The 15,000-nt window shown below is 41.4% G+C and overlaps 3 protein-coding genes across 4 annotated transcripts in view; 1 reads left to right on the forward strand and 2 right to left on the reverse strand.

Annotated features, from left to right (window-relative positions):
* LOC113812217 (cell division cycle 7-related protein kinase) overlaps positions 1-2,389 on the reverse strand; it is a 17,028-nt gene extending 14,639 nt beyond the window's left edge. For both annotated transcript variants that reach the window (XM_027364074.2, XM_027364073.2), the window contains exons 1-2: positions 2,314-2,389; positions 484-574 (exon numbers count right to left, since the gene is read on the reverse strand). In XM_027364074.2, the coding sequence (XP_027219875.2) occupies positions 484-532 (49 nt within the window). In that variant the 5' untranslated portion in view covers positions 533-574; positions 2,314-2,389. The remainder of the gene's footprint in view (positions 1-483; positions 575-2,313) is intronic.
* Positions 2,390-6,746: 4,357 nt separating this feature from the next.
* On the reverse strand, positions 6,747-10,462 carry LOC138867625 (involucrin-like). The gene is made up of 5 exons (XM_070144131.1): positions 10,450-10,462; positions 8,862-10,360; positions 7,866-8,591; positions 7,164-7,772; positions 6,747-7,043 (listed from the first exon to the last, which is right to left on the reverse strand). The coding sequence occupies exons 1-5, from the start codon at positions 10,460-10,462 to the stop codon at positions 6,747-6,749; spliced, it is 3,144 nt and encodes a 1,047-aa protein (XP_070000232.1).
* Positions 10,463-10,608: 146 nt separating this feature from the next.
* Positions 10,609-15,000, forward strand: part of LOC138867626 (mucin-22-like) — a gene marked incomplete at its 5' end in the record, with an annotated part of 7,014 nt that continues 2,622 nt past the window's right edge. The window contains 4 exons of the mRNA XM_070144132.1: positions 10,609-10,718; positions 11,871-12,258; positions 12,544-12,709; positions 13,689-13,724. Coding sequence (XP_070000233.1) covers positions 10,609-10,718; positions 11,871-12,258; positions 12,544-12,709; positions 13,689-13,724 — 700 coding nt within the window. The remainder of the gene's footprint in view (positions 10,719-11,870; positions 12,259-12,543; positions 12,710-13,688; positions 13,725-15,000) is intronic.

Consider the following 15,000-nt stretch of genomic DNA (forward strand, 5'->3'; position numbering starts at 1 on the left):
ATCAATCAAAGTTGTAAACAGGTTTTGTAAATGCAAATAATCTTACATGTTGAAAAAGATATATGTGAATTACAATAAATTATTTAGGAAATATTTCTTTTTTGGATCAAAGGGAAAAGAATATATAAGCAAAAAAATCATCTGTTCACTGACTTCCTTTTAAATAATGAAAAAAAATTAATCCAGAGGTACAACATGCAAATGAAAGCCTATTTCATGCAACACTGATAAAACCAAGGCAGATCAAAATATGGAAAAGGGTTATCAGAAAAAAAAAAAAAAAAAAAACATTGACCCAATGCTCAAAAGTGCTAGTGCTCCTGTGCAGATCCAAATTCTAGAAAAAAAATGTAGATGCTTAATACAGTATCATAACTAGTATAAATGAACTACAAGAACATGCATTACTAAATTTCCTCGGAACATAAAATAAAATTTCACTTTATCAGTTCATCTCGTTCAAAAGTAAATAAAGCTTCTTACCTGCTCTGGATGTCGACCCACCAGGGCTAACAACACCCCTAACATCCATGAGTGACACAGACGTGGCTTCACCTTACACAGCATCAGCCGTCTAGAGAAAAGAACCAGAAGTTACTACATTATTTCCTGATACTAGTAATCATCCTGTACACACGATTCAAATAATTTACTTGACATTCTAGTTCCAGTGCTTTTCATAATAGGTATTCCTAATACAATATCAGGGCTCATTTTACGTTATTACAAATTTGGCACAACATTAGTCATTGTACTAAAAAATATAACGAAAAGAGATATGAAAAAAAAAAAAAAAATAGTCTACAAAAAGTTGAACTAATGAGATGAACATAAATTTGCCTACACACACTATCTTGGCAATATTCCTCAAAATGTAACAATGATGATTCCAACAAAAAATAAAGCAAAACTGATATTATTTTCACCTTCTCATCTTTTGCAAAGTCAGAGGAAGGACAACAAAACTCCTACATGTACATTCTTGCAAGACAGAGCTAATAGATTAGCCTGGGGATCTAATATCAAACATGGCAAGAGCAAGAATTTTAGCTGCTGCATTTTTATTACTCCAGTAGAATGGCCCTTTGTCTCAGGTTGGTACTGTTCTAAATTTACGAGATTCCATATTTTACAAGTTTAAATCCTAGTCTCTAAAAAAAAAGGACCTTCTGTTACAACCATAAGCTTCTTCCTTATTTATGATGAACATAACCACATATCTAAACTATGCAGGTGCTTCAAAAACAACACAAACAGCAAAATCTATTAATATAAGATATACCTAAATTGCTTTACATCCAATGAAATAAAGATAAATATCTGTGTTAGTCTGTACAGCTCTATTCATCCACTTAACTATTTATGTCTCTATCTATCTATCCATTTACCTATCTATCTATTCATCCAGCCATCTTATAATATAGTGAAAGTTACACACAAAAAAAATTGGGACCAAACTTGTTGATAAAACAACACAAGTATGCAATGGTCCTATGTGAAAACAAAGTAAACCATGTGAAAGGTGATTGCAGGGTTGCAGCCATTTCAGTCACATGAAATAATCCTGCCACGTATGCAGATGTCAAAGTTGGTCCCATATCTCGGTGGTTGTAGAATAAATAAGTTTTGGGATGATGTGGTAGGCTTGCCAGTTCCTTTTCACCTACCTTTAATGCTAATACCTGATGCTAGTACTCATTGAGTTAACCTGATCAGGCACTAACCTGTTACTAAGCAGTTGCAATGCAAGTTCTCTACCTCTGTGCTGTGTCACCTCTTTGTGTATATCATATGTGATAAAGCAAAGCAATATAAATACTCAGAAAAACCACAGGGTGTTCACCATAAAGTTGTATTGTTTATCTATCAATTCATTTTGCTCCACAACTGAATTGTTTGGTGTTGATCATCTTTCTTTTGGTTTTATTTGCATTTTTTTCTTAAGGCCCTAAAAAGAAGTACCTCTATATCACCCCAAAAGGTTCTTATGTTTAAATTTCCCTAAATGAAAGTCTCGTCCTCCATACTTATTCTTGACTCTGAACAACGAAATATAGAATGCTTACTTACTGCATAACGCGCTACCTTAGAAGCTAAAATAAATATATTTACTATCACCCTTTCTATCGCTCATAATAGAAATCTGACGTTGGCTTTCATCCCAACCAATTAGATTAAAAATGAATTAATATTTCCTCCTTCCTAAGACAAAATTAACTTAACTTGTCCTAATACTACACACTTTAATTTACATCTACACCCTTTTCATCGTAAATATGACGTATATGACAGAAGGAAGTCAAAATATTTAACCTTGTAAGTTGAAAGCGTCACTCCTGATGCGCGTCGAAGGAAGTCTTTCTTATACTGCCTCTGTTTACCATCAGAGATCCTGAGTATAACTGTATTTGTGTAGTATAGGGAGCATCTGTATAAGGGTATGGCATAAGAAATAGGAAATATATACAAAGTACTTGATTTCTATAAGAGTGGCGAAAACAATTCACATCAATTTATAAAAAAAAAACATAATGAGTTTCTATTTTTATATACGTAACATAGGATGTATAATATAATGATTTAACTGTTATAAAGTGATGGTTTGATAGATTAGGCTTGCCATGATACAATAATAGAACCCCGAGGAGGTCAGCCCGGCTGGAATGCGTACCAATTTTCTTGCTTATACTAATATTCCCAATGACTTAGGTTTCCAAGATGTGGGCGTTTGGCATGGCATTGCTGGTGGGTGTGGCCGGGTGGGCCACCTGAATGGAACCCAAAAATTCAGCCAGGTTATTCCAAAAGCGTACCATATATATCTATATATCTATATCTATATCTATATCTATATCTATATATATATAACTATATATATATATGTATGTATATAAATACATTATATATATATATATATATATATGTATATATATATATATATATATATATATATATATATATATATATATATATATATATATATATATATATATATACACACATACACACACACACACACACACACACACACACACACACACACACACACACACACACATATATATATATATATATATATATATATATATATATATATATATATATATATATATATATATATATATATGTGTATATATATATATATATATAAATACATTATATATATATATATATATATATATATATATATATATATATATATATATATACACACACATACACACACACACACACACACAGAGACATATATATATATATATATATATATATATATATATATATATATATAGTATATATATATATAATATATATATATATATATATATATATATATATATATATATATATATATATATATATATATATATATATATATATATATATAGAGAGAGAGAGAGAGAGAGAGAGAGAGAGAGAGAGAGAGAGAGAGAGAGAGAGATGAAAACAAATTATAGATTACAGGAGACTTTTTCAAATTTTCGAGTATTTTTTTTTAATATTCATCGCGACGGCCCCCTGAATGTTTTGATTTTTATTTGCTGTACTTGTGAGCTTCTACCTCTTGGGTACTAATAGGGTGTCTGGCAAGGGTACCCCAACGCACAAAATGTCTGTCATTGGCTGCTTTTGGTACATAGGTATCTACTTAACATTTTGCAATGTTTCATTTAGTACGCATGTGAGCTACCCTAGCACAATAGTGGGACGGGGTACAAATAAGGTGTCTGGCAAGGGTACCCCACCGCACAAAATGTCTGTCATTGGTTGTTTTTGGTGCATAGGCATGTATGTAATCAACATATTGCAATTAGTTTTATTTGGTACGTGCTTGAGCCACCCTAGCCCATTTTCATGAAGCCACTAACTTTGTCTGTCTGACCACAGCCCCCCATCCAAAATGTCTTTCAGATTTATGGTATGTGTTTGGGGACAGGTATCATCAAATCTGGGGTAATTTCAAGTGGTGCGCTTATGGAATAACCTGGCTGATTTGGGGGGTTCCATTCATGTGTCCCTCCTGGCCACACCCACCAGCAATGCCACGCCAGACGCCCACATCTTGGAAACCTAAGTCATTGGGAATATTAGTATATGCAAAATTGTTACGCTTTTCAGTCGGATTGATCCCCTGGGGCTCCTAGTCTATAACAACAATATCGTATTGATGACACTATTGATATTGATAACGCTTTTACAAAAGTCATGCACTGGTAGTTTTATTATCATTATTTTTGCCATCATTATTACTGTTATCATTGTTATTATTATTACTATCATTACTATTATCATTCTCATCATTACTGTTTTTATTATTGTTGTTATCATTATCATTATTATCATCATTACTATCATTATCAATCTCATTATTATTGTCATCATTATTACTGTTATCATCATTATCATAATCATTATTATCATCATTATCATAATCATTATTATCATCATCATCAGTATCATTACTATTAATATCATTATCTTGATTACTATTATTAATATCATCATTATCATTATTATCCTTATCATGATTAAGATTATTATTATCATCATCATGATCAAGATTATTATTATCATTATCATGATTAAGATTATTATTATCATTATTATTATTACTATTGTTATTATTATTACTACGACTATTATCATTATTATTATTATTATCATTATTGTTGTTACTATTGATATCATTATTACCATTATTATTATCATTATTATCACCATTATCATTATCATTATTACTATTATCATTATCATTAATATCATCAATGTTATAATTTTCATCATTGTTGTTATTTCTATTATCATCTTTATTATCTTTATCATTATTATTGTCATTATCATCATTGTTATTATCAGTGTTATTATCATTATCATTATTATTATAATTACTATTATTATTTTATTATGATTAGTATTATTATCATTATCATCATAATCATTATTAGCATTATTATTAGCAATAACAACATAATTCTTATTTGCATTATCACTGTCATTATCTTCATTGTTGTTGCTTTATTATCATTATCATTATTATCATTATTGCCATTATCATTATTTTCATCCTTAGTATAATAATCTTTATCATCATTATTACTATCATCATAATTATCACTAGCTTTTTTACCATTGGTTTTATTGTTATCATCATCATTTGTATTCCCCTTATCGTCGCTGCTATAATTAGTATCATTATCATTATTTTCATCATTGCTAAAATTATCATTATTATAATCATTATCATTACAATGATTGCTATCTTTTTTGCTATTGCAATTTTCATTATTATTCAATTGGCAATGTTTCTTTTATCATTATCATTATTACTATTTTTATGATGCTGGTGATGATTACTATTATCATTATCATATATATTGCCATTACTGTTATTGTTATTTTTATGATAATTATTGTTATTGTCATTATCATTATCTTAATCATTATTATTATCATTATCATTGTTACTATCATTATAAATAATATCATTTTCACTATCATTATTCCTATTGTTATTACTTTTATCATTATCATTACCATTATTGTCACAATCATTACTATTATCATCATTAGCATTAGCGGTATTATCATTATTATTATCATTATAATAATCATTATCATTACTATCATTATCATTATTATCATTACCATTATTGTCGTTATTATCATTACTACTATCATTTTGATTATCATTGATATTATCATTATTATTATCATCATTATCATTACTGTTATCATTATTCTTATTGCTATCACTATTATCATAATTATCTCGGTGATTATTATCATTACTGTTGTCATTATCATTATCATTGTCATAATTATCATCACCATTATTACTGTTTTAAGAATTATGACATTTATCATAATAACTGTACTCTTATTATCATTATCATCATCGTTACAAGTATCTATACATTATCATTATTCTCTAGCACTACTTTCATCATTTATTCTTCTGTTACCAGTCTCCATTAACCCTAACATTTAAAAAGAAAAATAAATAACGAACCTGAATGAAAAAGGAGGATAAGGCGGTTGTAATTCTCAACACGGATACAAGTAATCTAATAATAAATCATACTGATGTCCAGTCATACCATCTTCCCTGTAATTGAAAATAGATTGTTCATTTTTCCTAGAGACAGGATCACATGATTTACGTTTTTATTACACAGATATCGCCAATGTGAAGACCTCCCGACTTTCTCAACGCACAAAGGCACTCCAGTGACCTATTCCGACCAATCACAGCGTCGGTTCAAAGAAAGGGGCGTGGCTACTGGATGGACGTGTGTGATGATTTTGTTTATAAGATATTTCGTTTGATGAAGAGAGAGTTCTTACACTTACGGTTTTAGGAATGAAGGTAAGAGTAAATTGATTTGCTGTAAATTATCAGTATCTGCATTGGTTAAAGGTCTGTATTACTTCACTGATTTCACTTTCTTCAAATGTTTAACAGATTGTTCAGGGGAGGGGGGGGACTCTAACTGCAGCAACTATTATGGCCTCATTTGAAATGGTGTTTTGACGTGGAAATATACGTTTGTAGAGTAAATATAACATGGAAACAGAAGTTGGGCCATTTGATAATGGTGTATGCGTGTTTAGAAATATCGTACACAGTTTATTCGTGTTTTTTATGTATATAATTGGAAAGTTTAAATGTTTATATTTTTTGTATTAATCTTTTTTTTTTTATCCTTTTACTTCTATCAAAGACGTCATATCTTTTTGCATGTACAGGTTCACGTCTTTCCTCGAGTGGCTGCGTGTCTCCTTCTCTTGGTGGCCGCGCAGTGCTTCCAAATCCTCTCTACCCCTACTTCTACCTTTGCTTCTACCTCTACCGCTGCTTCTACCTCTACCGCTGCTTCTACCTCTACCTCTGCTTCTGCTTCGATTCCATCTCCCCCAGAAACTGAACTTTCCAGTACATCCCCATCGATACCCATATTGATTTCAACCACTGTCCCTTCCACCACCTCCACCACGACCACCGACCCTTCCACCACCTCTACCACGACCACCGACCCTTCCACCACCTCCACCACGACCACCGACCTTTCCACCACCTCCACCACGACCACCGACCTTTCCACCACCTCCACCACGACCACCGACCCTTCCACCCCCTCCACCACGACCACCGACCCTTCCACCACCTCCACCCCGACCACCGCCCCTTCCACCACCTCCACCACGATCATTGACCCTTCCAAAACATCCACCACGACCACCGACCCTTCCACCACCTCCACCACGACCACCGACCCTTCCACCACCTCCACCACGACCACCGACCCTTCCACCACCTCCACCAGGATCACTGACCCTTCCAAAACATCCACCACGACCACCGACCCTTCCAAAACATCCACCACGACCACCGACCCTTCCACCACCTCCACCACTACCACCGACCCTTCCACCACTTCCACCACGACCACCGACCCTTCCACCACCTCCACCACGACGACCGACGCTTCCAGCTCCTCCACCGACCCTTCCAAAACATCCACCACGACCACCGACCCTTCCACCACCTCTACCACGACCACCGACCCTTCCACCACCTCCACCACGACCACCGACCCTTCCACCACCTCCACCACGACCACCGACCCTTCCACCTCCTCCACCGACCCTTCCAAAACATCCACCACGACCACCGACCCTTCCACCACCTCCACCACGACCACCGACCCTTCCACCACAACCACGACCATCGACCCTTCCACCACCTCCACCACGACCACCGACCCTTCCACCACCTCCACCACGACCACCGACCCTTCCACCACCTCCACCACGACCACCGACCCTTCCACCACCTCCACCACGACCACCGACCCTTCCACCACCACCACGATCACCGACCCTTCCACCACCTCCACCACGACCACCGACCCTTCCACCACCTCCACCAGGATCACTGACCCTTCCAAAACATCCACCACGACCACCGACCCTTCCACCACCTCTACCACGACCACCGGCCCCTCCACCACCTCCACCACGACCACCGACCCTGCCACCACCTCCCCCACGACCACCGACCCTTCCACCTCCTCCACCGACCCTTCCAAACCATCCACCACGGCCACCGACCCTTCCACCACGACCATCGACCCTTCCACCACCTCCACCACGACCACCGACCCTTCCACCACCTCCACCACGACCACCGACCCTTCCACCTCCTCCACCGACCCTTCCAAAACATCCACCACGACCACCGACCCTTCCACCACCTCCACCACTACCACCGACCCTTCCGAAACATCCACCACGACCACCGACCCTTCCACCACCTCCACCACGACCACCGACCCTTCCACCACCTCCACCACGACCACCGACCCTTCCACCACCTCCACCACGACCACCGACCCTTCCACCTCCTCCACCGACCCTTCCAAAACATCCACCACGACCACCGACCCTTCCACCACCTCTACCACGACCACCGACCCTTCCACCACCTCCACCACGACCACCGACCCTTCCACCTCCTCCACCGACCCTTCCGAAACATCCACCACGACCACCGACCCTTCCACCACAACCACGACCACCGACCCTTCCACCACCTCCACCACGACCACCGACCCTTCCACCACCTCCACCACGACCACCGACCCTTCCACCACCTCCACCACGATCACCGACCCTTCCACCACCTCTACCACGACCACCGACCCTTCCACCACCTCCACCACGATCATTGACCCTTCCAAAACATCCACCACGACCACCGATCCTTCCACCACCTCCACCACGACCACCGACCCTTCCACCACCTCCACCACGACCACCGACCCTTCCACCACCTCCACCACGACCACCGACCCTTCCACCACCTCCACCACGACCACCGACCCTTCCACCACCTCCACCACGACCACCGACCCTTCCACCTCCTCCACTACGACCACTGACCCTTCCACCACCTTCACCATGACCACCGACCCTTCCACCACCTCCACTACGACCACTGACCCTTCCACCACCTCCACCATGACCACCGACCCTTCTACCACCTCCACTACGACCACTGACCCTTCCACCACCTCCACCATGACCACCGACCCTTCCACCACCTCCACTACGACCACTGACCCTTCCACCACCTCCACCACTACCACTGACCCTTCCACCACCTCCACCATGACCACCGACCCTTCTACCACCTCCACTACGACCACTGACCCTTCCACCACCTCCACCATGACCACCGACCCTTCCACCACCTCCACTACGACCACTGACCCTTCCACCACCTCCATCATGACCACTGACCCTTCCACCACCTCCACCATGACCACTGACCCTTTCACCACCTCCACCACTACCACCGACCCTTCCACCACCTCCACCATGACCACCGACCCTTCCACCACCTCCACTACGACCACTGTCCCTTCCACCACCTCCACCATGACCTTCGACCCTTCCACCACCTCCACTACGACCACTGACCCTTCCACCACCTCCACCATGACCACCGACCCTTCCACCACCTCCACTACGACCATTGACCCTTCCACCACCTCCACCACGACCACTGACCCTTCCGAAACATCCACCACGACCACCGACCCTTCCACCACCTCCACCACGACCACTGACCCTTCCGAAACATCCACCACGACCACCGACCCTTCGACCACCTCCACCACTACCACCGACCCTTCGGAAACATCCACCACGACCATCGACCCTTCCACCACCTCCACCACGACCACTGACCCTTCCAAAACATCCACCACGACCACCGACCCTTCCACCACCTCCACCACTACCACCGACCCTTCCGAAACATCCACCACGACCACCGACCCTTCCACCACCTCCACCACGACCACTAACCCTTCCGAATCATCCACCACGACCACCGACCCTTCCACCACCTCCACCACGACCACTGACCCTTCCGAAACATCCACCACGACCACCGACCCTTCCACCACCTCCACCACGACCACTGAGCCTTCGGAAACATCCACCACTACCACTGACCCTTCCGAAACATCCACCACGACCACCGACCCTTCTACCACCTCCACCACTACCACCGACCCTTCCGAAACATCCACCACGACCACCGACCCTTCCACCACCTCCACCACGACCACTGACCCTTCCGAAACATCCACCACGACCACCGACCCTTCCACCACCTCCACCACGACCACTATCCCTTCCACCACCTCCACCACTACCACCGACCCTTCCGAAACATCCACCACCTCCACCACGACCACTGACCCTTCCGAAACATCCACCACTACCACTGACCCTTCCGAAACATCCACCACGACCACCGACCCTTCTACCACCTCCACCACTACCACCGACCCTTCCGAAACATCCACCACGACCACCGACCCTTCCACCACCTCCACCACGACCACTGCCCCTTCCGAAACATCCACCACGACCACTGACCCTTCCGAAACATCCACCACGACCACCGACCCTTCCACCACCTCCACTGACCCTTCCACCACCTCCACCACGACCACCGACCCTTCCACCACGACCACCGACCCTTCCACCACGACCACCGACCCTTCCACCACCTCCACCACGACCACCGACCCTTCCGAAACATCCACCACGACCACCGACCCTTCCACCACGACCACCGACCCTTCCACTACCTCCACCACGACCACTGACCCTTCCACCACCTCCACCACGACCACCGACCCTTCCACCACCTCCACTGACCCTTCCACCACTTCCACTACGACCACTGACCCTTCCACCACCTCCACCACGACCACTGACCCTTCCACCACCTCCACCACGACCACTGACCCTTCCACCACCTCCACCACGACCACTGACCCTTCCGAAACATCCACCACGACCACCGACCCTTCCACCACCTCCACCACGACCACTGACCCTTCCGAAACATCCACCACGACTACCGACCCTTCCACCACCTCCACCACGACCACCGACCCTTCCACCACCTCCACCACGACCACCGACCCTTCCACCACCTCCACCACGACCACCGACCCTTTCACCACCTCCACCACGACCACTGACCCTTCCACCACCTCCACCACGACCACTGACCCTTCCACCACCTCTACCACGACCACCGACCCTTCCACCACCTCCACCACGATCACCGACCCTTCCACCACCTCTACCACGACCACCGACCCTTCCACCACCTCCACCACGACCACTGACCCTTCCACCACCTCCACCACGACCACCGACCCTTCCACCACCTCCACTGACCCTTCCACCACTTCCACTACGACCACTGACCCTTCCACCACCTCCACCACGACCACCGACCCTTCCACCACCTCCACCACGACCACTGACCCTTCCACCACCTCCACCACGACCACTGACCCTTCCACCACCTCCACCACGACCACTGACCCTTCCACCACCTCCACCACGACCACCGACCCTTCCACCACCTCCACCACGACCACTGACCCTTCCACCACCTCCACTGACCCTTCCACCACTTCCACTACGACCACTGACCCTTCCACCACCTCCACCACGACCACCGACCCTTCCACCGCGACCACCGACCCTTCCACTACCTCCACCACGACCACTAACCCTTCCACCACCTCCATCACGACCACTGACCCTTCCACCACCTCCACCACGACCACCGACCCTTCCACCACCTCCACTGACCCTTCCACCACTTCCACTGACCCTTCCACCACTTCCACTGACCCTTCCACCACCTCCACCACGACCACCGACCCTTCCACCACGACCACCGACCCTTCCACCACGACCACCGACCCTTCCACTACCTCCACCACGACCACCGACCCTTCCACCGCCTCCACCACGACCACTGACCTATCCAGCACCTCCACCACGACCACTGACCCTCCTACCACTTCTACCATGTCCAGTGACCCTTCTACCACATCTGCAACCACCTCTCCTTCTTCTACCACATCTGCAACCACCTCTTCTCTTTCTACCACATCTGCAACCACCTCTCCTCCCTCTACCACATCTGCAACCACCTCTTCTCTTTCTACCACACCTCCAACTGCTGACCCTCCTACCATACCTACCACAATATCTGCCACTTCTGCCTCGACCATGGATGAATCCCCCATTATAGCTACTATGGGCTCTACCACAGCCACATCCACATCAGCCCATGGTTCTGGTCGTACCGCAATCCATCTGTATCTTAAACTGGGGCACTTGATTTCAGGTGGTACTGCAATTGGTATCAGTAAGGTGGGTGAATGTAATAATTCGTTCAGAGTGGACAACTATTGGCTATTATGGAAGGTATCTGAGGATGTGAATGTGTCCATCAGTTCATAAAGCTTTATGTATATATCATTAATAAGGAGTATTATGATGTGTGAAGAATGTGCAATAATAATTAAAAAAAAAGGAAATTAGTTAAATAACCCAAAAAATAATACAATAATGACCACAACGAAACGATAAAACCACCAAATACCGTTAAGATACTAAGAACACGAAACTTAACCATCTCCAACAACACCGTAACAGACAGCAACAAGGATTGGATGTGCCGTCAGGTGTTCATTGGTGGCCTGCCAAGTGTTCACCGTCAAGCCCGCTCCGACTGGCTTCTTTTGCGCAACCTTCAGGGGAGTCAACTTCCTCGGCTGGAGCGACAACACGGCGGCCTCCACGTATTTCGATGCAAGGCGAGGTATGCAGTGGTAATGCCTCTTTTTTGGATTTTTATGTGATTTTTATTAGATTCACACACACACACACACACACACACACACACACACACACACACACACACACACACACACATATATATATATATATATATATATATATATATATACATATCTATCTATCTATCTATCTATCTATCTATATCTATATATATATATATATATGTGTGTGTGTGTGTGTGTGTGTGTGTGTGTGTGTGTGTGTGTGTGTGTGTGTGTGTGTGTGTGTGTGTGTGTGTACATATACATATGAATATATATATATATATATATATATATATATATATATATATATATATATATATATATATATATATATATATATATATATATATATATATATGAATATATATTTATACGTATATGTATATACTATATATTCATATAGTATATATATACATATATATATGAATATATATATATATATATATATATATATATATACATATATATATATATATATATATATATATATATATATATATATATATATATATATATATATATATGAATATAGTATATACATATCTATACATACATACATATATATATATATATATATATATATATATATATATATATATATTATATATATATATGAATATAGTATAGACATATCTATCTATCTATCTATCTATCTATCTATCTATCTATCTATATATATGTATATATATGTATATATATATATGTATGTATTCATGTATGTATATTTATACACATACGTACACACTTACATATATATATTTATAAGTAGAAGGATTTTTGCTTGGGTGTTTTGAATGTTTTTATTTTAAGTAATAACTTTCTTATCTACATATTCACTTTTGGAATTGTGTTTATATTTAAATTGTTATCATATGATTTGCCAGCTGCCTCTTGTTTTTGACACGTAAAGCACAAGACAAAGAGATTCTAATGGTTAATGCTGATATTTCTTTGCAGCTTTGGCGATATCTGGCAACGAGTCATGCCCTAACGGTAAGACATCTTTGCGTGATAAGTGCTAATATTGTCAAGTTCATCAGAGAATACAGAAAATCCATTACCTCCCATTATTAGGTGGTGCTTGGTACATACACTGGATTAATCTATATTAATGAGCAGTAATTAAGAGTGATTTATCAGAATATAAACTGCGCGGCGTGTTTCTCGGCAGTTAGTGATAACCGCCAAATCGATTCGTCGATTTTTTTCCCGCGTGATTACAATTTCGTTTAGAAGCTTTCATTATTTTTTTCAGTCTAGATGAGTGATGTGGATGGCTACCTTCAGCAATTACCGTTAGTCATGAATGGCGCATTAGAAGTCCCTAGTTTTTAGTTGGCTCGTAATTCTTAATAGAACATTAATTTGTCAAATAGTCTACTAACCTAGATATTGCTGAAATGGATTGAATTACTAAAATTCTTGTAGGTTTTCAGAAGTTATTTTTCGACTTATTAGATATATAAAGATTTGATGAACGTAATCCTGGGATGGTATAATGAATAAAGTGATTTTCAGTTCGTTATTTTTATGGTATTGTTATAATTGTTATATATTTTTTTCTTTGTCACTTGTATTAGTTTTGCCGTTAGCTTTGAATACCATACTGTATTACACATATATTGGAATGCAAAATACATTTGATGATATATCAGTGTTTTCAACCGTATAACGAAATGAGCTTTTTGACATACAGTAGTTACAAATTTATATATAAAACATGATTGCACTATATCATACAGTGCGTGGGGCCATGTCACCTTAGCCATGAGATCGCATCCACCGCTGAAAACATCTAACAGAAAGACGTGTTTATCTTCTTTTATTAAGGACACCGTAGCAAGCGGATTGCCTAACGTATTTTGTAATCACTCGCAGAGATATGAAAATGGGGAAGGTGGATTTAGTCATGTCCAGCGCTCGTGTCAAGCTCATGAAAGGGTTTTATCGATAAGAGTTAAAACTGGCTTAAACGTAATGCCATCTGCCATAGATAAAAAGATTCATTTATGGATTGTTTAAAACACAAAAGAATATCTGAAGTAAAGAAATAAACATACACATGTATATGCAATTATATATATATGAATGTATATAGATATATATGTGTATATATATTTTTTTATTTTTTTATTTAATTATTTATAATACACACGCGCACAAACACACACACACGCACACACATGCACACACACACACACACACACACACACACACACACACACACAAACACGCACAAACACACGAACACACACACACACACACACAT

Source organism: Penaeus vannamei, chromosome 31, assembly GCF_042767895.1.
Source record: "Penaeus vannamei isolate JL-2024 chromosome 31, ASM4276789v1, whole genome shotgun sequence".
Lineage (NCBI taxonomy): Eukaryota > Metazoa > Arthropoda > Malacostraca > Decapoda > Penaeidae > Penaeus > Penaeus vannamei.